The sequence below is a fragment of the Ruditapes philippinarum genome, unplaced genomic scaffold (assembly GCF_026571515.1).
Source record: "Ruditapes philippinarum isolate M1 unplaced genomic scaffold, ASM2657151v2 ctg1585_1_1_1_1, whole genome shotgun sequence".
Classification (NCBI taxonomy): domain Eukaryota; kingdom Metazoa; phylum Mollusca; class Bivalvia; order Venerida; family Veneridae; genus Ruditapes; species Ruditapes philippinarum.
The window spans coordinates 122208-149595 of NW_026864778.1; the positions used below are offsets into that span (position 1 = coordinate 122208).

Consider the following 27388-nt stretch of genomic DNA (forward strand, 5'->3'; position numbering starts at 1 on the left):
GAGACATTATTGTTTATAACAGAAGATTCCTAATATTTCAGGAGATTTATGTTTGTCAAGCCTGGTAGAGACATTATTGTTTATAACAGAAGATTCCTCATATTTCAGGAGATTTATGTTTGTCGAGCCTGGTAGAGACATTATTGTTTATAACAGAAGATTCCTCATATTTCAGGAGATTTATGTTTGTCGAGCCTGGTAGAGACATTATTGTTTATAACAGAAGATTCCTCATATTTCAGGAGATTTATGTTTGTCAAGCCTGGTAGAGACATTATTGTTTATAACAGAAGATTCCTAATATTTCAGGAGATTTATGTTTGTCAAGCCTGGTAGAGACATTATTGTTTATAACAGAAGATTCCTCATATTTCAGGAGATTTATGTTTGTCAAGCCTGGTAGAGACATTATTGTTTATAACAGAAGATTCCTCATATTTCAGGAGATTTATGTTTGTCCAGCCTGGTAGAGACATTATTGTTTATAACAGAAGATTCCTCATATTTCAGGAGATTTATGTTTGTCCAGCCTGGTAGAGACATTATTGTTTATAACAGAAGATTCCTCATATTTCAGGAGATTTATGTTTGTCCAGCCTGGTAGAGACATTATTGTTTATAACAGAAGATTCCTCATATTTCAGGAGATTTATGTTTGTCAAGCCTGGTAGAGACATTATTGTTTATAACAGAAGATTCCTCATATTTCAGGAGATTTATGTTTGTCAAGCCTGGTAGAGACATTATTGTTTATAACAGAAGATTCCTCATATTTCAGGAGATTTATGTTTGTCGAGTCTGGTAGAGACATTATTGTTTATAACAGAAGATTCCTCATATTTCAGGAGATTTATGTTTGTCAAGCCTGGTAGAGACATTATTGTTTATAACAGAAGATTCCTCATATTTCAGGAGATTTATGTTTGTCGAGTCTGGTAGAGACATTATTGTTTATAACAGAAGATTCCTAATATTTCAGGAGATTTATGTTTGTCAAGCCTGGTAGAGACAATATTGTTTATAACAGAAGATTTCTCATATTTCAGGAGATTTATGTTTGTCAAGCCTGGTAGATACACTATTGTTTATAACAGAAGATTCCTCATATTTCAGGAGATTTATGTTTGTCAAGCCTGGTAGAGACATTATTGTTTATAACAGAAGATTCCTCATATTTCAGGAGATTTATGTTTGTCGAGTCTGGTAGAGACATTATTGTTTATAACAGAAGATTCCTCATATTTCAGGAGATTTATGTTTGTCAAGCCTGGTAGAGACATTATTGTTTATAACAGAAGATTCCTCATATTTCAGGAGATTTATGTTTGTCCAGCCTGGTAGAGACATTATTGTTTATAACAGAAGATTCCTCATATTTCAGGAGATTTATGTTTGTCGAGTCTGGTAGAGACATTATTGTTTATAACAGAAGATTCCTCATATTTCAGGAGATTTATGTTTGTCAAGCCTGGTAGAGACATTATTGTTTATAACAGAAGATTCCTCATATTTCAGGAGATTTATGTTTGTCGAGCCTGGTAGAGACATTATTGTTTATAACAGAAGATTCCTCATCTGTGGCAGCAAGGCTTGCTGTGTCTGCCCTAGCAACATGTCTACCTAAACTTATACACAGTAACCATGGTTACCTGGCTATCAAAGCTTTGCTCAAACTTCTTCAAGTGAAAAATAACTCATACTGGCTAGTGAAGGTAAGTCATTATTTTATCTTATAGAAACGCAATAAGTATTAAGTGTTTAATAATTTGTACTATTGTGTGTGTGAAATTGATTTGCAGTTTATATTTTTGCTCTTTAGTCACAGATATTTGTAATAAGCAAGTTAAAAAAGCATCCCACAAAATAGTGCTGTTTGTACACAGAAAAGGTGAACAGTTCCTTTGACTATATATTTTGATGAAGTTGTAATTAGTTTTCCTTGTGATATAGTTTTGCTGTTATTATTTTTTGCAGGTAGAAGTAATGGATCTGGTGAAGAATTTAGACTTTATGGTTATTAGACATCTAGAGCATACCTGTGGTGCTGTAAAAGTTGGACACAAACAATTCCTAGGGGTATTGTCTACTTTAGAATAATATATCATGATTTTGATTCTTTCAATGTTAAAAATTAATCCAATGTATGTTTTTAGTCAATAGACAGAGAGCTTGTGATGGGTTGTGGTAATATTACTTTAAACAAACATCTGATTGCCATGACGGGACAACACTTTTAAACAAAAAGCCAGTTTTATATTGATTGTAAATAATTAAAGGTCTTGCTTGTTGTAATAATGCATCTTTGAACTTATAATATTGATAAATCTTCATTTGAGCATCAGATTTATGATATAAAACAATAAAGATTTGAGTTACAGGATCTTTAAATATGATTATGAATAGATTTGACTGGGCAATTTGTGAAAATTTGTCAAAAGTGATGGAGAAGAAATCTGCATTTTTTATTTGATTTCACATTTGCAATTAATGTTAATTCAAAATACAATGTAAGTTTATCTGTGATACCTGTGTATGTTATAATTGTTAAGCAAGTGAGATGTTTGAATAAAGTGAAAACTATATGAATGTAGATACAATGTATATTATGCTCATCTTGTTTGTACTGAAAAGCAATTCCATTCAGTCAGGAACATATAATATCTCTTGTTATAAGATACCATTCTGATTGTACAAGTTTTATGTTTTAATGCAGCCACTATCTTTACAAGATCATATATTGGAGGAAATAGTGTTAGTGTATATAGGAGATGAGGATGGTAGAGTGAGGAAATCTGCTGCTAACACTCTTGTTAGGTATTGTCTTTACTCATATTTAGATAACATCAATTAGATATCTTCTGTTGATAAGATTGACATGATATTCACACATTCATGAATAATTGAATCAGGTGTGCTATATTTCTCCAGTTTTGATTTACTTTATAATACACTTCTTGAACTAAAAGATTTTAGGCATTAAATGAAATACATTTATACACGATGTTTACAAAAGTTTTTGCTTGTCCCTGACCTGCACGATCAATGCAGTGGTTTTGTGCTTGAGTAAAACGGATGGCAATATGCCCAAATCTCACTGCCTGGGCTTTTAGCAAGGATTTTACTTTTTGACAGTCTCTGCATAACAATTTTGAAATCCATAACACAAAGTCTATTCGCTGGGGTGAAGGAGTAGTGGTTAGAGTTGACTTGTGAAAACGTTTTAGATGAAGTGTCTGTGTAGACAGTAGTAGATATCTTTCCCTATATCTGAATATAAACTTTATCTTTTGTTACAGATTGGTGAAGCAGTTGTTCTATCCAGTGGATTACCCTCATCAAGACCCTATTATTGCTGTTACAAGGAATAACATTGACAATTTCCTGGTTCCCACATTACATGACTGGTGCCAGCAGCCTCCACCTCCTGTACAGGGATTGGTCAAACCGTATCATGTGACACCTCGACTGGTTGTACAATCTAATGTAGAAAGTGTCCTGTCCAGACTGGTCCTATCTCTCATGGAAAAACTTAACATGGCAAAATCAAAATATCTTATTGTAAGGAATTATAATGTTTTGAACTATGAGTAAATTGGTCTTATTTTAAATCTTCCAAGTTTAAACTATCAATTTGTACCAGCTGCACTTCTTTTTAAAAAAAGATGAACAAACAAAATTGTTGATAATACATGTATATTCAGAAAATCAAAAATTGATGAAAAAGTAAGCAAAAAATTATATTCAAATTAATCACTGAATTGGAATGATTTTAAAACCATTAAATATTAATTAAGCTCATGCTGTGCATTTTCTCAACTTAATTTAAGAAGTGGAAAACACTACACAATGCCAGATAGCAAAATACATCCAACCTGTTAGATTACTGATTTATTTGCTGATACATCAAGAGTGTGATCTTCATATAAACAGATAATCATTGTTGACATAATATGATGTATGTGCAAATAGAGCTTGTTTCTGTTTATTTTAAATTATGATTGGTTGAAAAAGATTTTAGTTTCCACATAGTTATTTTTAACCAGGTTTTCAACGAAAACCGGGTTATTGTAATGCCAAACTCGGCGGGTGGGCAGGCAGTCGGGCGTCAACTTTTGGTTTCTGCTCAATAACTTTAGTTTGCTTTGGCCTATTGGCACCAAACTTAGTGTGTAGGTAGCTTATATCAAGAGGCAGCTTGGGATTGCTAGATCAAGGTCAAGGTCATTGTTACTAAAAATAGAAATTCAGTTTCTGCTCAATAACTTGAGTTTGCTTTGGCCTAATGACACCAAACTTGGTGTATGGATAGCTTATATCAAGAGGCAGCTTGGGATTGCTACCCAGGTGTCTGTGATCAAGGTCAAGGTCATTGTAACTAAAAATAGAAATTAAGTTTAAGCTCAATAACTTGAGTTTGCTTTGGCCTATTGACGCCTAATTTGGTGTGTAGGTAGCTTATATCAAGAGGCAGCATGGCATTGCTACCTAGGCAACTGTCATCAAGGTCAAGGTCACTGTTTCTAAAATAGAAATTCAGTTTCAGCTCAATAACTTGAGTTTGCTTTGGCCTAATGGCACCAAACTTGGTGTATGGGTTGGTTATATCAAGAGGCAGCTTGGGATTGCTACCCAGGTGTCAGTGGTTAGTGGTCAAGGTCACTGATACTAAAAATAGAAATTCAGTTTCTGCTCAATAACTTGAGTTTGCTTTGGCCTATTGACACCGAACTTGATGAATGGGTAGCTTATATCAAGAGGCAGCTTTGGATTGCTACCAAGGTGTCTGTGATAAAGGTTAATGTATTTAGTTTTCATGTTATAACTTGTTTGCTTTCACCTATTGACACCAAACTTGCTGAGTTGCAGCTTTGGATTGCCACTAAGATATCTTGGAGCAAGGTCAAGGTCATTTGCTTACAATAGAATTTTTAGCTTCTACTCAATAACTTCAGTGCACTTTGACCTATAGATTGCTGTCACATTAAAACTTGGTTGTTGAAAACCTGGTTTTCGTCGCATTGTGGCGCTTCTTGTATCACCATATTTTGTTATTCCAGGCTGGATGTTGTCAAGCATTGTGTATGCTGTCCGAGGTGTATGAGACTAGTTGTTATCCACATGCCTGGGGTTGTGCTGTTCCGGTACCTTTACTTCCTAAAGAAACAACAAGTAAATATAGACGACCTCCAACAAGGTCACTGAGTGGATCTAGGTCAGTTTATTTGATGCACAAATGTTGTAGTTTTATTTATAATTATTCAATAAGAAACTGACAGTTACTGCAAAATCATTATTATTTGCGAGGCTCTAATTTTCGTGAAGGTCTATCCAGGTCAATCCACGTATTTAAGATCTGACAAAATTTCATTTCTTCTGCTGTAAGATTATTTAGCATCACATTATTTACATTTTACCTTTTTGAAGAATGAACAGTCAACAAATTTAAGTACCCACAAAAAATGTTCTTTGTGACAAACCACAAAATTTCATGTCCACCGAATTAAATGAATTCACATTACCTTATGAATAAACCAGCAATCTGCATCAGTGCTTATGTATTTTTTAGCAGGTTACTTAAGATATGTTAATCTTGAATAAGTTAGATTTTTTCATTTATAGAAGCTATCCATATAACTTTCTTACTTTTTGTTTCTCAAGGAATAAAGAAGTGGATTTACTTTCATAATTCCCATTTCAGTTAACTTGAAAGTACATTACAGCATGCTTTTGCCTTTTGGCTATGCTTATTTACATTAACACTTAAATTTATAACTGTTTATATATTTTGTTTTTGAGAATTGTTACATTTTATTTTCAGTACATTTAGCCTGGATGAACTAACCAGCAGTACAGGTGGTGGTCCATTACCATTAATTCTATCATTGTTAACCTCCTCATCTGTGACCCTTGACCTTACCACACATCAGATGGTCCTTCAACTTGCAGGAAATCTTGTTGCTGGTAATACTCTTGACAATACATATACATGTATATTTATAGATGATTTCAATCTAAAACCAGTCTTTAACTTATGGCAAGAATTATTTGTCTGTTGGAATGAGTCAAGTAAGATTTGGGAACTTATTTTATAACTAAGTGCAATGAATTGCTTAAAGTCACATCTATATTTGATAAGTTATTTACAGAATGGAAAATATTAAATATTCTTGAATATTTGAAAATTTGCATACCGATAACTTATTAAAACAAGGGCTGGTAACTGAGACCTACATTTCTAATCTTGTTTTGATCACACAGTTTTTTATTAACAGCAAAGAAGTTTGAATCTATTATTGTCAGTTACAAAATTTATACTTGAAGACTTTTACAGGGAGTGCTTATAGATGTCTTAAGAATCAAGATATTGATCATCAAAAATCAGATGGCCAATCAGAGGAGGGGGTGTGGTCAGCTTTATCCAATCGTCTGCTAGTACCACTGATTGATCACCTTCTTACTCATGTTGCAAGGTAAAAAATTGGAAACTTATACATTCTGATATCATTTGTATGCCGTAACATTGCTGTTAAAAGCAAAGAAATATAAAAAAGATCTAGCTGGTCTGTTTTAAAGAAAAAGTCTAGCTATAATGATCGCTGCATCTGCGTCCTAATAATCATTGTCGTGCTAAAACTTTAATTTAGTCCATTTTTTACACACTTTAAAAGGTATCAAAATGAAACTTGAAATACAGTTTTATTTGATTACTGTGACACGGAACAGTTGTAAGACAAGGGCATGATCCTGAAAACAGTATTTTTAGAAGTTATCTCCCTTGTATACTTAGAATGTTTATAATAAATATTGGTTCCTTATTAGGAAGCATTAACACTGCATGTGTTGCTCTTGTTATACTAAAGAGTTCATTGTAGTGCAGATTACTAATACATTGCTTTGCAGAATTAATTGTATTAACTATAATGTAATTAGAACAATACTTTCCATACAGTATTAGTTTAAATCACCCAATCTAATATACTTTTGTTGTTGTTCATGTCTACAGGATATTGAATGCATTTGCTCATGTGATAGATGAGCAGCAACCAGGCCCACCACAGATGAAAACTGCCTTACCTTCACTGCCTACTGCTCCAAGTTTGAGCCCAATCAAACGTAAGGCTAAAGGGGAGAAAGAGGCAGCTTCAGCACCCAACACCCCCAGCCAGGATGCTAAAAGCACAGCAAAACCTACACAAAAAGGTGAATATTTGTTAGAGCTGTATGTTCAATCTTACATCTATAAATTTACCCATCTGTTTCCTATCAGTTGTTTTTACATGACTTTGTCTTATAGCATATGTTATAATGCTAGTCTGCTAGAACCATCCAGTGAAGTAAAAAGATTATTGATTACACTGTTTAATTCCTGAGAACTTAAAAAAACAAAATTCCTAAGAACTTTCTTGTTTAAGTGTCAACAAAAATAGGAATAAACTTTGACCAATTTAAAAGCCTGTCATGTGGATATGATTGTCATTACGGTATAATAAGTGATGATACAGATATAGTGATGTTTACTTTATTATGATAAGTTGAAAACACAACTGAAATAACATTGAAAAGGTCCTACAGGGTTTCTGTAGATTTTGATCATGAAATTTCAGAAAAAGAGAAAGAAGCAGAGAAAGAACGTAGCAAGAAAGATGGTCTCGGAACTTTTTACACTGTTCCTCATTATGTCAAGTTCTATGAAGTACTGAAAGGAGCATACTCAAACTATAAGGTAAACATGTTGTGTCTTATATAAATTTTGTGGCAAGTTAAGAATATTTAAAGATCACTGTGTTGTTTAATTCTTATAACCTGTCTATTGAAGATTGTTATTTTGTTTGCTACTAGGAATGGTAAAGCAAGTGTTGGATTATCAAAAGTTGTAGTGATATACTATTATATTAAGTTATGATTGTTTTCTTTACAGATTTCACTGGACCTCTCAGTGACTGACAAGTTTTGTGCGATGTTAAAGACGAGTCTGTATGTGTTATCACAAGTGCTGGAAGTTGCCACCTTGTCCGATATTGGCAAATATGCTGAGGAATTTCTCAATTATCTCAAGTCAACTATAACTTTAGAACCTACAGATACTGTTCTCTGTGTTCAACAGGTAATATGTCCTTTACAAAACCTGTGTACTCTTTTTCTACTAACCCTTAACTTCCTATATTTCTATAATGGATGTGTCCAGATTTGAATTTGAAACAGTCCATTCAAAGTTCAAGGGATTTCAATAACAAAATACAAAAATTGAGCTGCCGACAGTATAGAGCCTGGTCAGACTGCACAGATGTGCAGGCTGGCCTGGCTCTATACTGGTGGCAAAGGATGATAACTTTTGGTTCCAGTAGCTTAAGAAAAGCATAGAATCAAATAAATTTATCAATATAAGTTCACGTAAAAGAGTAATACACATCATCACCAGGACAGGTTAATAATATTTTATTTATATCTACTCGTTTTGGTCAATACTTGACCTTCATCAGGACAGATTGTAATTCTAAGATTTAATAAAAGATATACTGGTAGCGACTTTGAAGTTCATTTATGTTGTAGTCTATATTACAATTGTCACAATATCAGCGTTGAGAGTTCTTATTTTTCAGTTTCTAAATACTACAAAAGATTAATCAAGCACTTGAGAAACTCACCTATGGAAGATAGGACATTTTTGAAACATCTTATATGTGGATATTAAACTTTAAGGGAAAAATGAGCTAAACAAAGCACAAAACAAGTGAAATAATACCAAACAAATTTTTATTTTATCATATACAAGCAATTCTCAGGAAAGGTTTCTCATAAATTTTAATAGTTGTAGTTTAAACTGAAAGTATTAGTTTGTAGAAATTGTTTTTTATACATGTACTTATTTCTATAATCTTAAACAGTTACTGAAAGCCTTATTTGGAACGAACTTATGTAGTCAATGGGAAGAACATCAGGTACAGAACTTGCCTCGTAAACAAGGGAAGACAACTCGACTGTCTGGTAACAAGGACGGTCTGTATCAGTGCACATTTACACAACCATACTCTCAGTTTACACAGGCACTGGCAGCAGCCGCCATTAAAGCAGTCAGTCCTGATTATGAGGACACTACAGGGTGAGTATACTGAAGTCACGATTAATATCATATTTCACAACCATTTGCTTAGTTTCCTACTTGACAAAATTTTTTAACATGTAGTGCATACCCTAATTTACTGAGGATATTACAGTTGATGGTTTAGGATTGTCTTTCATGATATGTACATGAATAACTTGTGTTCATCTTCATTAACAACCCTCTTGTATCTTATTCTTCAAGGTATTTTTCTATACTTGCCATTAGATTACTAGAATCTTGCAATATAATTATATGTCATAGGAATAAAGTAAGCAAACAGAAATAGTGTAAATGAAGCACGGTAGATTTTTGATCATGCATGCAGTGAGATCATATTGATCTGTAATTACAACTATAACATCATATGTGGCATTTTGTAACATGTATAGTCAGATACATATTGTAATATACATGTAAATTTACAGAGTTTTGACCTGGCTTAAGAAATGTGTTGAGAGAAAAGTTCCTGCTATCTTAAAACCTAGCAGTAAAGCAGACAAGGTAAGGCTTGTTTACAGCTACATTTTATACTCACATCTTATACCTAAAAATAATTTAAAACCTTATATTATGTACTATTAGGTCATATATGGTCTACATGTATACTTTGAAATCAGACTGCTGTCAATTTAAACATTTTGTTTGTAAGTTTTCATGAGTTGATTACTTTAGGATTTCAATTTACATCTATATATTATGAAAAGTATTTCTATTGGCTGATCTCATGTTGCTGATATTGTTGGAATTTAATTATTACAGAGAATTTACTCTCATTATCCCTTTGGAACATTGAATTGGGATTATTTTTATGTAATAATAATAATAAAAATAACTGAAGAAAAAGTCATTGTTGATAAATGTATGTGATTTCAGACTGCCATTGCTGCTTACATTCGTCTGTTTGAGCCTTTAGTGATAAAAGCATTGAAGCAGTACACGGTGACAAGTTCCTTACCCCTACAGCAACAGGTGCTGGACCTGTTAGCACAGCTGGTACAGTTGAGGGTCAACTATTGTCTGCTAGACTCTGACCAGGTCTTCATTGGGTTTGTTATCAAACAGTTTGAGTATATAGAGGAAGGCCAGATAAGGTAAAATATCTTATATTCATTATTGTTTATTACTGTAAGTTAGATTTATTGTTACATTTTATTACATGACAAATGTGTTCTCACATTGATTTTATTTAACTTTGATCATATGAAATGAAATATTTAATACTATAATATCTGTGTTAATATACTTTTGTTCAAGTTATTTGTAAAATGACAATGTGAATGACAAAACAGAGCTGTGTGCAAACTGTGTTATTGAAACTTAATAGCTAAATTAGTTTTGATGAAAACTATTTTCTTATGCATTTAAAGGATAAGGACAGTAAAACAATTGTGTTAATTTGTTTCAAGATATAATTGTTCTGATAACTATTATTTTTATTTGTATTATAGGAGATCAAATACACTTGTACCAAACATATTTAACTTCCTAGTGATGTTATCCTACGAGAAATTCCACAGTAAACCGGTGATAACCATGCCAAAAATAATACAGCTCTGTGATGGTATCATGGCCAGTGGCCTTGACCCAACTACTCATGGTATGTGGCCTTGACCTAATTACTCATGATAGGTGACATTGACCTGTTCATTCATGGTAAATATGTTGTTAGCTTGACTACTCAAAGACTAGGGAGAACTATTGTATTCACCCAGGCATTGATATCATACTTTGGTTAAGTTCGTCATGCAAGTTGGTATCCTCAAAAGTACTTCAGAGAACGGGGCAAAACTTCACACACTTGTTTGAGAGCATAAGAGGTCACTTTCCAAGAATCATAACTCTAATGTGGTTTTTGACCGAATTATGGCCCTATATGAACATGGAAAATGCTACATTATCCAGGGTCTTAGTTTACCATGGAGCACTAAGAAGAGTCGAGCACATTGTTCTACTTACTGCTCTTGTTTATGAAGTCTTGTTCATCCAGATTTAGCCTTTTTAAAGTGAATATATATTTTTAGTCATATACATGTGTAAGTTATTGTGAATTTAAAGAAAAGTACAGATAATGAATATATTAGCTTTTTGTTGAAACATACAAGAATTTAATGAAAAGAATGGAAATAGCCTGATTTCACTGACTTATAATTTTCTCATGTGAAGTGTTTTGTGTATATGTTTTAGAAGTAGAATTCTGGAAATATTTAACAGCATAATTAACCACCCTAAATATCTTAAAAGGACTTGACCTTCTCTCAATATGGACAAAACTATTCACCAATTGTAGGGAAACTTGACAGATGAGTGAACAATGCACATGAATAGATAACACAGATATGCCAGGTTATCTTGGTCTGCATTGGTCACATGGGTACATGTAGAATCAGGCTTAGGTATGAGTGTTCATTCAAATAATAATGAAACTATAAAGAGCATGTATTTTTGGTTTGTAAAATATGTATAAATACATCAAGAGTTGTTCTATTTTGTTTCCTGCAGCAATACCAGCCCTACAACCTATTGTACATGACTTGTTTCTACTGAGGGGAGCCAGTAAGTCTGATATCAGTAAAGAATTAGAGACACAAAGGGAGGTCATTGTGTCTATGTTACTCCGACTTATACAGTATCACCAGGTATTATCTTCTCTTGTTTTGATAGAACATAATTTGACCTTAGAATATAAAAGGAATATAAGAATATAAAAAGATCAAGATCGAAAGATATATTATTTAATTGAAATATTTTTAGACACTCTTTTCACTGTAGACTATAACCATATTAATTCCGAATTTATACATATATTTGGAGGGTTAATGTTGGGAATTTTCAGGCAATATACAAGCATAAAGACTGTATGTATATTATATTTACAGGCTATAGAGATGTTTGTGATAGTATTACAACAATGTCACAGGGAGAGTGAGGAGAGATGGAAACGATTGTCACGTCAAGTCACTGATACAGTTCTACCTGCGCTTGCTAAACAACAGGTTCATTATTACACTTAACATACAATGTAACTTTATTACAAATTTGTATATAATTGTAATTGAAAATTGTAATACACTTCCATGTATGATATACTAACATGCATATTAGACAGTTGTAAATTATAAATTTCTTCACATAGATGCAAACAAATATGAATGGTATACCTTATATAAAGAATTTAATGCAACATTGTTGTAACTGATTTTATCTAAAGGAGTTTGCCATGACAGTATTGTATTGGGAAGTATCAGTCAACATAGGAAAATATATCAACTTGAATTTTATGTATCTATATCACTGATTCATGATATTTATATTTTTAGATTGATTTGAATGGTCAGGTTGCCCTGGATGTTGTACACAGATTGTTTGAATCAGTGGCTCCTATTGTGTTCCGACCTGTTGATATCCTCCTGAAGACATTGCTAATGAAACCAGCAAACATTGTATGTTGTTTTGTAATTTACATTCCTTTTAAGTAATTTTAAAAATAAAACCCAAAAATTAGCTAACATTGTAATTTGGTTGTTTACATTCCTTGTCATAAAACATTATATGCTATTTTGTATTTAATATTCTTCCTAAGTAATGAGACCAGCAAACATTGTATGTTCTTTTGCAGGTAACATTTTTAGTTATTTATATTGTATATTTTTTGGTAGTTTACATTCCTTATTATGAAATAAAACCAGCAAACATTAGACATATGTATGTTTGTCTGTGTTTTACATTTGATACAGAAATAATATACCTGTATATAAAGGTTCTGACACAAACCTTGTGGTTGAGGGGTTGCCTTAACAGGTTGGGGCATTAGAATTGCAGCCACTGTTTAAACCTGTGTGATAGCAAGAGTCAACCAAATAGGTTTGAATTACTTGAATGAATGCATCTCTTAGCTGTAGCAGGTGAGTTGATTTTCACCCCTGGTTTTGCTTTACGTTTGTAACACCGAAATTAGCCAAAATCATCTTTTTTGTTTTGGCGCCATATGACCTAAATTGTGTTGGTGCACCATAAAACCAAACAAAACAAAGCATATGTTGTGTTAAGTGTGTGTTCAATTGATCCTCATTGAGAATTGATTAAAGATAATTTTACACATTGTTCTAGAGCAACTGTAAAGGATTATCACGTTGGATGTGCCTTGTTTTGTCTGTATTACGTGTACTGATGGCACAGACCAAGGAGGAAGTAGTTCTATCAAGGATTCATGAGCTGGGACTTAAAATGCATGTATTAAAAACGTCTGATATAGAGGTGACAGAGAGGGATAGAGATGTAGTGGACAGTCTATCACCAGAGGAAATAATGGCAAGGTAAAATTACCGTTCTTTAATTGATTAGTTTGTTTGAATTTTAGTACTTTACAGAATAATTGATAATTTTTGTGTAAAATTATTGACCAGTAAATTATTATATTTATTCCTCAGAACATAAATTTGAGGTATTTGAAGCCGTCTTTATCCAGAAAAATGAGATTTTTTTTTCATTAGGTCAAATTTTTGTGAAATTAACATTTCAGACTAATTTGAGAAGTTGACTTTTCAAGAGAATTGCTACTTTCAATTAAGTAGAGTATTTCACATGACAAGATAATCACTAGTTTAGATTATTTGCTAAACAGTCATAAAATTAGTGTAATAAATACTGCTTTGTTTTAGGTGGTGCTTTTTGTAAATTTCACAAGATTTTTGTTTTGCTTTCCAGATTTTTCCTGCAGATTATTGGTCTTTGTGTTTCAACGATAAACCAGGAATCCATGCAATCAGGGTCAGGTGATGGGTCATGTGACTTTCTGTCTCAACAACTGTCTCATCTTCTCATGTACATCACACACATGTTCCAGTCTGGTAAGATTTACTGTATTTATTTCAAACATGATCTATAAGCAGAAAAATAATAGGTGGTTTATGTTGAAGCTATGTATTTTTTAAACAAATAGATTTTTACACCTTTATTACATATCTATTGCTCTAAAAGACATTTTAAAAGTAACTTTATGTGTATATTTTTTCTGACAATAGTTTGTTTCTATGTCAAGTAGTATGTCTATCAGACTGTGTTTTCAATTTTGTAATAATAATTTTAGTAAAAAAATAATTTTTTTATATTCCAAGGTTCATTTAGAAGGGTAGCAACTGCCTCAGTTCAGCAAACAAGACAAAGGTCACTATTGTGTTACTATGACATCAAAGCGATCAACCAGGAGTTCTTGTTGCTAGGGGTAACACAGCCGACCTTGACCTTACAATGGTGTAATGTTCTGATCTTACTGAACTTTAGTGATCAGAGTTTCTGGAGTGATGTTGTGAAAACACCAAAGAAATATATCATGGCATCATCTTCAAGGTAAGTGTCATGTTTTCATGTCTACAGGTTACATATAATCAAAATTTCAATGGGGGCAACTTGACATTGTATGTGTCTGGAAATAAGTGTATTGTTGTTTTTTTTCCTGACAGAAATATTATCAGGTATAATGTTACAAAAATACATACACATTTTTACACCACCTGATTATAAATGAATTACTACGAGGGTTGTTCAAAAAGTAATAGGACTAAGAGTCTTGCATCTTCATATTCAATTCAATTTAGAATATTTTTATATGTACAGCGATCGAAAAATGTTTTCTTCAATTTAAACATAAAAATATTGAATTCTTATGCTTAACGCGTGTTCCCTGTGTTATTGAATAACCATGGTAACACGCACCCGGCGCAGCACATAAAAAGGTTATTGAAGCTTAGTTGAACTTCTATTTTATTCATAATTTATTTTCTTTTTTCCCCATTTATTCCACCAACACAATTTATTATATTTAAGTGACATTATGCCCAAATTTGACGTCATTCAGACATGAAATGGCTAAATCATCAAGTTTTGAACAGCAGTGGTCATAACGTTAAATGTAGAAATTTGACGTTCGTTAAAAAACTGAAAATGTGTGCGATCGTTAAACTTTGCCAACAAATTGGCGATACTCCTTCAGATACATATGAAAACATAAAATTAACACAGTACAATTAATCGGCTATCAGGATACTCGTTCTCAGCTTGCGCAAACAATTCAAAAACTGCACATACGAAATCACAAACAGGAAAGGATGAGAATGATAGCGGGAAATTGACGGGAAGTTAGTGACGTCAAATGAAAAAGCGCTACAAAATGATCGACGGTAAACAGTCCACAAACTGTCCGGCATGTTTGATTTCTGCATCGGGTCTATTGATTCAGTTCTGCCTAAATGATTTGTTTCAAACAAAATTCTATTTCATTTATCTAGATATATGTGTTATCAATAAATTAATGTTATAATGTTTAACGGTAATTATTAATATTTTCCCCGATTTTCTTTTAAAAATGATACGCTGTTCCTAGTAGGAAAGTATACTTTTCAGTTGATAACTATTGTTATTTTACTTACATAATCATATTGTTTAAGAACGTACGATCATATTTTTAAAATAATTCTATTAATCGCTTTTTCATTAACATCATAAGTTCATGCCTGTTTAATCTATATTGATTACTATAAGATACAAAAATAAGAGAAAAGCGGAGAGTGGCCGGCTATCGGGCTTTTTTTCTCGGAAAGTGGAACAAGAATGTGATTGTTTTCTTTCTCGCTACATCTCCACATATGAGGTCTGGTCAAAGTTACATGATTTAGATATCTAGAACACTAGAGAGAATTCTTTCAGAAAGGATGACGCTTGATACATTTTGTTTTTATTTTCCGACGTCATAAACGTCATCTATTGTGCTGTTAGTGTGCGCCGGGTCGCGTACCCTTTGTCATTTGAAATTTTCACAGACTCGTTATTTTTAAACATATTTTATTGATTTTTTCACTGTATATAGAGGATATGTTCTGATATTATGACCTTAAAAAATTGTGCACGTAAATTAAAAAATGTGAACAGTAGAACTGCAGTCCTATTACTTTTTGAACAGCCCTCGTATTAAATTGTGCATTAAACCTTATATACTGTAGCAAAACAAACACATGTAAGTTTATATGTAAGTTGCTCTCTTTTTGATAAAAAGTATGTGAAAAAGTGTGTAGGATTGAATTATTGAAGGATTTAATACGACATGTAGTTCTTGATCCATAAGTGTTTTGTTACCATATATTTTCTGTTACTCTTTTATATTATACATTTCTACTGCTTAAACTATAAACTCTTCATAGCAATTATGACAGTTGATTTTATTTTGTATAGTTCAGTGGATGAGAAGACATTAGAGGAGTTAGGTGACACACAACAAACTGTACAGACACAGAGGTGTTGTAATGATGAGATATTGAGACGTGGTGGACTTATTCTCTTCTGTGATTATGCTGTATGTATCTTCTACTTTATACCAAAATATACACTCCAGAATATTTCAATTTATGCTGGAAAAAAAACACTAAATGATTAAGCATCCTAACAAAATTTTAGGCTTCAATTGCAGCTACTAAAGATTTAATATTAACTAGTATCATCACCTTAGTGCAGTAACGGGTTAAGTCCTTCTCATTTTAAAAGGAGTTAATCCGTTATCATGCACTAAGGTGATATTATATTGTATTTGATAAAATAATCTATTGAACGGTATAGGTTTAGTTTTATATCCTTGATTTATTGTGTTTCAAGAATGACAACATGGGTATAAATCTTGTAAGTTAAAAAGTCATCCTTAATGAGAGGGAATTTGTATCTCCTGTCTGTAGCACTTGAAAGACTGAATTGCATGACTGTTATTATTAACATGTATTTTTAAATTCAAAATATGCCTTATATAATTATAGCTTTTTAAAAAAACATTTTAGAAGTGATACTGTTTTGATTTGTTGATTTTGTCTGATGATCTTCCTATGACAATAAGTGTAAGGATTTTAAAGAAGTTAAGATGATTTCCTGTATTATATGTTTTCAGTGTGAGAACCTGAATGACTCGGAACATATGACATGGGTGTTGATAAATCATGTGAGAGACCTGATTGAACTGTCAGAGGAGGCTCCTGTACAAGATTTTATTGGGTCAGTATCTACATGTATGTAGAGAAACAGTTGACTGTATCTGTTTAATAGGACAAATTACCAAATAATACATGTTATCATTGTTTTTTTTCATAAATTCAAAACATTAATATGAAACCTGTTTTAGTTCTTTGAATACATTTGTTTGTGTAATAAGATTATTTTTAAGATGAAATGGTTTGTTTTTAATTGATGTACATGTACTTTTAAATTACAGATGTTATGGTTTAGTAATGTAGCTCCCAAAATTGTTATACAAAAAGCACACTGAATTGAAGTTATTGTCATGTAGAAAACGAAGCACATACAATTTGGCATTAGTGATACAGAGCATTTTTAAAAAATGATAAATGATAACATTTATTTCTTTCTTAAATGTTGGCATGATGAATGATAATAGCTATTTATTAATTATATGTTGCCTTATTTAATTTTCAGAGCAATACACAGGAATTCTGCTGCGAGCAGTCTATTTATACAAGCTATACATGCCCGCTGGGAGGATGTCACTAAACCATCATTAGTTAGGAAGACATTAAAGTGTTTGGATGCTATACATTTCTCACAAAGTGGAGCGTTACTGACACTACTGATTGACAAGTTTCTCTGCTCTCACCACCTGGCCGTGTCTCGAGCATGTGACAGTATAGCTTGTCGCAGGGTAGAGATGTTGCTAGCTGAATCCCCACAGGTAAACCACACTTATACTACACATATACAGTATAACTTCTGTAGAGCAAAACCTCTTAGGGAGACAATTATTTTTGGTTGTTGTTAAGAGGTGTTGCTCTAGAGAGCCTCAGAGAGTTTAAAGAACATTGTGAAGTGGTTTTTTTTTGGAAGAATTGATAAAAATTTGACCTATTGCATTAGAATCTATTTCACAATAAACTACATTGTCAAGGGGCTCTGGCATAAATGCTGTTAAAACATTAATAGTGTGTTCTTAATTTAATGTAGGTAGCTACCAAAAGTTCATCTGATTTGTTTACAATGTGACCTAAATTATGTTGTATTTTTCAGGAGAGAGCAAAACAGTTGCCTTTGGATGACCTTGACAAGTTGCTAATCTTCATGAAGAATAACAAACTGATTTCAAAGTACATCCTTTGTTCTCTTGTTAGCTGATAATAACTATACATGTATTATAGATATATCTGAGAGGTTTTGGGTAACAGAATATATGTCTGAGCCTTGCTGTGAAGCAATTCTGCTAGAATATAATAAAAGCTTCTATCTTTTTTGACAATCACAGTGTGATATTTACCTGAAAAAAAATGCTTAACTTTCATGAGGGTATTAATAAATCTTACACTTTCAGCAATTAAGTCCATATTTATTTCATGCGAGAAAAAAATATTTAATGTTGTTTAAGTATGCTGGAAAAGATTGTACATGGTTTATGAAACTCAAGTTTTACATTATCAAAATTCATCCATTTCAGACATGCCCGTCTGCTGTCACTGTTAGGAAAGTTTAGAGAGTCCATAGCAGACGACACAAAGTCTCCAATACTAGCTGAAGTTTCACATTCTCTAAAGTTACCTCCCTTGACAGGGGATCTTCAACTGGATAAGGTACAACTTAAAAGTTTCTCTTTCACAAACTTAATCACTTAAATTCTCAACAACAAAAAAAATTATGTCCCCACTTTAAGATTTGCCTTTATCCATTCAAATGTCCATCCTTAGATAAAAAAAACAGTGGAATGTTGGTGCATCCATGTCCTATGGACTCATTTCTAGTAATCTCCTTGTGACGCAAAGGCATTGATTTAAAATTGTACTAATAATTTCACACAGAATTATTGAAAGTAAGAAGAAAGCCTTCTGGTAAATGTAATAAAATGAGAAAAGTTTCACCTTAACTATTCTTTTCAGCCACTGAATTTATAACCTCTCATAACTGCTTATAGTTTGACGTTCTTTAAAAGTTTAGATCAAAAATGATTTATTGTACTTGTGAAAGGACAAAATTCAACTAAAGCTTTGATATTTAATTTGAAAAAATGTAGTGTTTTTACATTTCTATATCTGACATGACATGTTTATTTATGTTGTTATCAGGAAAGGTACATGTATTTAGTACGAGAACAATGTTACGCCCAGAATGGTAGTAGTCGTGAATGTGCCAGTCTCCTGCAACATCTAGACTATGCTGATATGTTAGTTATCATGATGACAAAGGTATTTATATCATATACTTTATTACCATTATTAATGAAAATTTTGCAGTCCTTCTAGCTAGACATGAAAGAATAAAAAACTAGTGCTTCTTATTTCTGTGTATATTTTATGTAAATTTGCCATGTTTCACATTTACTACAAAATTAGGACATGAAATGGGCTTAAAACTTGCTGGTACATAAGTGAAACTTTTTCTTGAATAACATGTAGATGAAAGACATAAAAAAGAATGCAAAGAAAATTTTAATTTTTAAGAAACATTTTTCAGCCTTTGATTCAAATTATAATGCTTAAATATTTGATGATCAAATTTTGTCTGAAATTAAGATTTGTTGTCATTTTGACTTTTAAAAAAATAAATATCAATTTCTTCAGGAATTCAACTTGAATGTTATGGAAGAATGTATTTCCATTGGTACCCAGCGAACACTTCATAAATACAGTAGAGAAGCAGACATTCCATCAACTGGGAACCAGTCAGATGAGTGGATGCTTGATCCGTTGTTTCAAGCCTCTCAGCTGACCTTGATGAGACATATAAACAATATTGTAAATATGTTACCAGTTCCACATGAAATTGTCAACTTCTGTGATGCCAAAGATGTACACATGTCGAAATATTTAGAAAAATTAGAGGATTTTTTCTCGGACAGTTCATCGTTAGATATAGTGTTCACTCTAACTTCTTCTTTGTTACAATATTTAGTATCAATTTCTGTGTTTCCATGGAAACCTAAAGTGCCAGCAGAATCTCAGAATGATGTTTGTAGATTTTGTACATTTTGTATGGAGGTGAGTAATAAAAATATCTTTTAACATTCTTCAAAATAAGTCACAACAAATATTTTTATAAGATCTTGTATGTAAGCAGTTTTGGAAAAATTATATAATATGGTTCTTTTGATATTAAAGTTGGATAGTTAGTTGGGCTCATGTGCCAAGGTTATAAAGAATTTTTCAAACTCAGATCTTTTGTATTTAATGGGTCAGAAAATGACACAGAATGTGTAATGACCAATGAAAATTCTGAGATCAAAGACATATCTGAGAGAAAAGTTTTATTAAAACTGGAAGCCATGATCAAAAGCACATTTTCATTGATACTGAAAGTGTTTTGTTTTTTTTGACAACAGAAATTGTAATATCACAAATAGGTCAATTTTAATGATCAGCTTTTTTTGGAAAAAAACATGATATAAGTGATAACGATATTGTCACTATTTTGTCTGCACATAAATCATATATGTATGTAGGCACGATACTTGATCACTTTGTAATGAGGAATCTCTCCTTAATGAATATTTGTTCAGATTTTACATAATGATAAATATATTTCAATATTATTTTGAGTGTGAAAAAAATTACTTTAAGTCCATGTGCATTTAACTTTACTAAATTTCTTTCTTTTACAGTGTGTAAGCTGGTTGCTAAGCAACAACCACATTCCAACAGCAGAACAGCTGAGTACCAGTTTGCAATGTGTGAGAAAAGTTCTGCAGAATCCACAACTCTGCTCACTCATTGGTCAAACTGATCATGTGACCTGGGTCTGCTCAATTACCAAAACAGTGTATCAAATTGTGTCTACATGTAAGTCTATTTATAGATTGTGTATTGTGAATAAGCAGAGTTTAGTTGTCGCAAATCTTATTCATATAGAATGTACCATTACATGATTTGACGCTTACTGGGATGACCTTCCTTGGTTGTTAATTGAAATTTATTATATTGTCTTATATAGTATGTAAATTTAATTCTTGATTTAAGTTCTGATAGTTTTTGTTTAAAAGGTTTATGTAAAATTAATTACTCAATGAAACATTAGTTATTCTAATACTAAAGGCAATTTTCAGATTTGATTGTAATGCTAGTTGAATTATTTTAAATATTATTTTTGTTCACCTGTATAAATTCAAGTACCAAAGTGTTTTTAATTTTTCTTTGTAATGCTATTGGTCAGTACTCAGTTTATAACATAATATATTAAGAAATAGGATCATTTATCTAAATAGAGCTAAAGATCTTCAATAGACCCTGTAATAATAGTGTTTTATGACAAGAGCTGTCTTTCATGAATTATGTTGATTTATCAAGGACATTAGAAGTTGCCATTAAACCATAACCTGTTGAATTTTCTTAAATGGATTTGTCCAGTTTCCAGTTTTAGAACAGTCCATTATTAACTTTAAGATGAAGTTTAGTTGTTCAGCTAACAGTATAGAGACTGCAAGGTTGTGAAGGCTGGACTGGCTCTATGCCGGTGGCAAATGCTAATCATGTTTGTTTCTAGCAGGATAAAACCTAATGTTTTCAAGATTTAAAAACTTACAGCGATTCATCTCAACACTATATAAATGTAAATTCAAACCTTAGATAACTGAGTGATCAAAACAGCTAATTCAAAATCACTTGTCACTGATATAAATGTCTTGGTTTGAATCTTGCCAAATTCTTATGTAAACTTACTTGCTTCCAAAACAATGCAAAGAAGAAACCATCTTTATATTAAAGCATTTGATGAAAGAGTAGCATTTACTTTTTTAATCTGATCTAATGAAATTTCACCAGCCTAAAATACAGTTTACAAAGTCAAGTGTGTATTACACAGAGACAGGATACGTTTATTTCACATAGACAAAATTAAAACCTTAAAATAGCAACTTGATTACAAGTTTTATCACTTGAAACTATTTCATTTCTACAGATAAATACAGAGGCATTTGCTAATTACCTTTACTACTGAGTGGCTATAATTTGTGATATACATATTGTTTCAGAACAACTCCTGTAGTATTTCTGATTTTTACTATGCTATTTTTTGTTTATATCATTTCAGTTCAGATTTATTTTCTTTAATTATTGAGATATTGTCTCTAGACAGTGCTGCTTTACCTGACTTTATTTCAGCATGCCAGATAGATCATTTCCTCTTATCATTTCTGATTTTAATTTTAGATCTATGATTATTGTACTGTAAGATGGATTTTTTTGTAGCCCAAACTACTACATTTGTATTATCATTTTATTTATATAAAACAGATGAAAACTAAATGAGTATTGTGTGCACCTTTTGTTCTTTCATTTAAAATGGTTTGTAGCATAGAATTTTTTCTTCAAAACTTACGTATCTGTTAGTGCTATTATCTGCTTTTATCTCCTTTCATTGGGTTCTGAGCATAAACTTACTACAACTTCTGTATGTCATCTGTCAGATACAAGTTATTGAAATATTTCATCATTTAATTTGAAGTGCAAATAATGTGATCTTCAATAGACCCTGTAATAATAGATAGAGAATATATTTATGTGTTTTCAAATTTACACAATTTCAAATCCTAGAAGAAATAGCATGATTCCTCTATATACATTAAATATAGTACAATCATAATTTCAGTGTGTGTGTTACCAGGACAACAGATGTGTTTCCATGTGAGACATGAGGATACACCTACCAACTCTCATAAAGATGGTGAGCAAATATTTACTTTGTTTTGTTTGTTTGTTTGTTTCATTTTATGCCTTTTCCCAACAGTATTTCAGTCAGGCGGGTAGTTTCCTAACCATCGTTCCTGGAGAGTTACACCAGTACTAGACTACCTTCCTCTGTGCTAAACTACCAAAGCATCATCCAAGGATCGAACCCACGCCAGAGAGGTAACTGGATAAGAAGTCATCGACTCTAACCCCTCGACCACGGAGGCGTCTTCGTAATAGTGTTATAAGTTCATACATATGAATTGGCAAAGATTTACGTCTTGTACATTTTACTGCTTTACAAACAGACAGATTGTTGAACAGTGATATACTGATCTGAAGAGGAGAGTTAACAAATTTAAAGCTATTATAATATTATTCAACCTGTTTAGAAGATGACTTTATTACTAGCAAGTAAACAGATTTATACAATATACATGTATTGACTAAAATTTGAATCCAGCAGGTTAAGAGTTGAACATGTGTGGGGGTTTTTAGAGGTGAAGGTTACTAACTTTTAGAAAGCTTTCACCAAAGTATTTGATGATGTATATGACTGACTTTTCCTATTTATATTTTCAGACCTTCATTATTTGACTCAAGCCTGTGATGAAATATCAGAACTTGTGCAATATGTCCTCAATCAATCCAGTCTTTCTGGTGTGAACCATGGAACAACCATACTTCCAAACCACCTCTATAGTCTTATATGTTCTCTTGTTATTGGTAAGTGATATAAATAAGTCGAAGTTAATTTGAAGAGAATGATTCAACATGTCTCTGCTATTAAATTGATTTTAACAAATTTTGGTCATATCTCATAGATGATCCACCTAACTGGCTTTCCTGGATAACTAGCCAGTAATTACCAACTTCTCCACAAGTGAGTGAATAATTCCCACATGATGTCAAAGTCAGAAGTGAGAGACAAATGACCATGAGACTCAATGTTCAAGATCAGTTGTCAAGGAAAAAATCATGCCTTGCCTGAAGATTGGACCAACAACCCCTGGATTACTTATATGAACTACTCCTGGTTACTAACACACTCCTCTCCCTATTGAGCTAAGCATGTGGACTTGTCTTATATCTTTTTCTGGTCATTTCTGTTAAAAAGTTATGTGTTCAAGAAATTAGTTAAAAATTGCTTTTGCTGTCTGTACAAGAAATTTATTTAACATTTTGATTTTCAATTTAGATTTTGTCAGCTGCACACAAGTCACTGATTGAGATTGCATATCATCCTATCCTATTATATATAGTAAAAAATATGTCTGTAGAATGTATGAAAGAATCTGAACTATTTTCTCCCATTAAAATTGTCATAGGTCTTTCAAGAACTCCAGTGTTGAATAGTTTTGCGAGGACACCACCGATTGTATGGAAAATGGGTTGGATCCCTACACCAAGTGGGGAACCAAAGACAAAGTTACCTCCCCTGCCAATAGATCTAATGTTGGATAAAGAAGTTCTGAGAGAATTTGTCAACAGGATAAGCATGATAGGTAGGTCTTTTTATAGTTTGAATGTTATCAAAAACTTAGAAATGGATATAACAGTCTGAACGGCAGTGTGTACTGGTTTTAGGATGGGAGACTTGCAAAATGTTCACCTAAGGCTGCACAGTTTCTTTTGTACTAAATATTTCCTTGGAACTACCAGACAGGAGGTGTCTGTGCCTGAGTGGTTAAGGTTGTTGACTTCAAACCTCTTGTCCCCACTATTGTGGGTTTTAATCCCGCAAGTGATTTTGAATCCTTTCATGTGAGGAAGCTATTCAACTAGCTAAAGAATGTCGGTTCTACCTAATGAAATTGAATGGATGGACACATATGACCATTACAGTGCCTATGTGACGTAAAACCCAACAAAACAAACAAAAAACTACCAGATATATATTTAACTGTTCTAATTTCATTTCAAGTTTATTTGCTGTGATATGTTCGTAATTTGCATTTATATTATGAATGCTCTTTTATAGGTTGATTTTGGAAAAATTAGAATTTTGATATTAACTCATTACTTCTCTTATTCAGAAAATTAAATAGACTTTGTAAAGCACAAACAATATCATCCCTATTTTGTCACATAGAAGTTGTATGATTTAAAAATCAGGACATGAAATTTTCTATTATAAAGAAATTTGATTGAAAGAAATAAAAAATTGTCATGTATTGAATACAAACTATAATTATGTATTTTAATGGATTTGTGTGTGTACTACAGGGTGGATATCAAGGCAACAGTTTGAGGAGACATGGATGTGTTTACTAGGTGTATTAAATCCAGTCTCACCAGAACAACATTTCTCTCCCGAGGTACACTTACAATAATGTCAAGTTCATTTGCCAAATATAAATGTACATGTAGTTAATGTCAAGTTAATATAAAAATGTAGTAGACATTTGTTTGTTTTTTGTGAACATAGAATATATATCTTGATAAGGAGTGAAGATTTTGAACAAAAAACTTCGAAACAATTGTAAACTTTGTATGAATGGTGTAAACTCTGTATGAATGGTAAAAATGAAACATGTTCCAATATTAAATAACCCAGAGAGAGACATTTGAGGCTTAAGTGCATTTTGCCCGATCAGGGCTTCCATTAAGTTCCAAAATTTGGAAGTCAGAGACTGCAAAATGTCTGACATTGGAAGTCACATTATATAGGTAAAGAAGAAAAAGGTTTATACTTGGGAAGTCACAAGCCAAAATCAGGAGTAAATAGCTCCCAAACTTCTACTAATGGAAGCCCTGCTCAATACACATTGATCTGAATATATAGCAAATTTAATGACACCCTGTTTCTTATATAGGTAATGACTTGTTAGTTGTAGATTTAATGGATAATATTGCTGACTAAGCAAAATGTAGTTTTTTTTTCAAATTTCCTACCATAAAGTTTAACTTGATATGGACAAACATTTTTATGTTATTATGAAGTTATAATAATATATGTATACATATTTTACTAACACTGATGTTATATTTGTGTAGGAGGAAGTAGAGAGGACTCACTGTATGGTATATGCTGTTAGAGCCATCACTAACATGCTTGTACAAACTATGATAGTACCATTCCCAGGAAACCCGACCCAGGGACAGTTTGATATACAACCCAGGGATAAACCACTTGCATTCCTTCACACAAGGTCTCTATCTATATACTGTTACAACATATTTTTTCCTAATGATAATTATATTTTTATTGACTTACATAAAATATATTATACACGTGCCAAAATTCTTGTATTTCTCCAAATCTTCATTACATGTGAAGTTTTTCACAATCCAATTATTGGAAACTGTCTTTAGATTTTCTGACACAAAATTTTTATGCTTTATTCCCTGAATAAATCAATATGATAATTGGTATAACTGTCAACAGTTGTTGCTGTAAAGGGGTTGAAGTATCTTGATTTTTTTTGCATGTGTATTTTATTTAAATTAGTATGTTAATGTATTGATTTGTATTACAGGTGTGGTAAAAAGCTGACTGTGATAAGAGGTGTAGTTGAACATGAAGTATTGAGATTTTCAGCAAACAATAGGTGTGTGTTGTATGTCTAACTTTATTAGTGCCATCAGTATGTGACAATAGCATGCATTTACCTTAAGTATAGAGCTATGTTAGAGTATTCATCAACATAATTTGACTGGACTTTATACTGTTAACTGTAACTCTACAAACTTATTTGAGAGCAAAATAGGAGGTCACTGTCCAAGGCAAAACTCTAACAATGGTTTTCACTGAATTATGGCCATATTGACCTTGGAAAATTTTTCATTATCCAGGCTCTTGTTTTGATATCAAAAATTGAGAACAGTCAAGCACATATTACAGCTCTTAATAGGTATGTGCCAAAAAAAACCCAATGTTTCCTTCATTTTGAATTCAGATGATTTAAATTGTTTATCATATGTTATATACACAGATATATGTATGCAGACAAAACTTGTGAATTTTAATTTTTCAGAAGAAATACTGGTCCTGCTGCAGACTCTGTGAAATATATGTTTGATTCCAACCTTGAGAGAGATACGTGTATAGATGATTTTACACTTGGCCAGGTATGTTTACTGTAGAAAGATTTGTTACAATAGAAAAGATTTATTTACACAATAATAAGTATGTTTACACTACAACATATATGTTATTATTAAAATTGCCGCTAGGACAAGTATATTTTCATTAGGACATACATGTTTTTATCACATACCTATGCTGCTTTTGTGACAGAGGCTCGCATGATATAATAAATATATAAATAAATTCACTATTGAACCAACACTCATTTAATATACTCTAAATACTTGAACTTGGTCATGAATGTTTAGACTAGGACAAGTATATTTTCACTAAGTTGCTGTTTTAGCTTTATGTTACAGAAAAGAATGTACAACACAATGTGTCTGTGTTATATGTCTATTCTAAACTTCTTACGTTTCATACTACAAAATATAGGAGGAGACATACTCTAACTTCATGCTTACTTCAGCATCATTTAACAGCACACACATGTGAGCCAATTCCCTACAAATATTTACCAATTTTAATGATTTAAGTTATTGATGAAAGTCATAACGTATTGCAAAT

The 27388-nt window shown here is 32.2% G+C and overlaps 1 protein-coding gene across 6 annotated transcripts in view; it reads left to right on the forward strand.

Moving 5' to 3' along the window:
• The window catches only part of LOC132726770 (huntingtin-like), a 58204-nt gene that overhangs the window by 17022 nt on the left and 13794 nt on the right, over positions 1–27388 (forward strand). For all 6 annotated transcript variants that reach the window (XM_060712133.1, XM_060712128.1, XM_060712130.1 and 3 more), the window contains exons 12-46: positions 1516–1712; positions 1975–2076; positions 2714–2814; positions 3297–3558; positions 5058–5212; positions 5819–5961; positions 6332–6470; positions 7004–7200; positions 7605–7723; positions 7919–8104; positions 8886–9100; positions 9529–9604; positions 9977–10194; positions 10552–10700; positions 11603–11739; positions 11980–12096; positions 12421–12543; positions 13211–13416; positions 13808–13950; positions 14218–14449; positions 16328–16448; positions 17028–17131; positions 17570–17822; positions 18155–18231; positions 18576–18708; positions 19198–19317; positions 19693–20109; positions 20730–20907; positions 22712–22786; positions 23374–23517; positions 24120–24296; positions 25018–25109; positions 25789–25943; positions 26271–26342; positions 26769–26862. In XM_060712133.1, the coding sequence (XP_060568116.1) occupies positions 1516–1712; positions 1975–2076; positions 2714–2814; positions 3297–3558; positions 5058–5212; positions 5819–5961; positions 6332–6470; positions 7004–7200; positions 7605–7723; positions 7919–8104; positions 8886–9100; positions 9529–9604; positions 9977–10194; positions 10552–10700; positions 11603–11739; positions 11980–12096; positions 12421–12543; positions 13211–13416; positions 13808–13950; positions 14218–14449; positions 16328–16448; positions 17028–17131; positions 17570–17822; positions 18155–18231; positions 18576–18708; positions 19198–19317; positions 19693–20109; positions 20730–20907; positions 22712–22786; positions 23374–23517; positions 24120–24296; positions 25018–25109; positions 25789–25943; positions 26271–26342; positions 26769–26862 (5429 nt within the window). The remainder of the gene's footprint in view (positions 1–1515; positions 1713–1974; positions 2077–2713; positions 2815–3296; positions 3559–5057; positions 5213–5818; positions 5962–6331; positions 6471–7003; positions 7201–7604; positions 7724–7918; positions 8105–8885; positions 9101–9528; positions 9605–9976; positions 10195–10551; positions 10701–11602; positions 11740–11979; positions 12097–12420; positions 12544–13210; positions 13417–13807; positions 13951–14217; positions 14450–16327; positions 16449–17027; positions 17132–17569; positions 17823–18154; positions 18232–18575; positions 18709–19197; positions 19318–19692; positions 20110–20729; positions 20908–22711; positions 22787–23373; positions 23518–24119; positions 24297–25017; positions 25110–25788; positions 25944–26270; positions 26343–26768; positions 26863–27388) is intronic.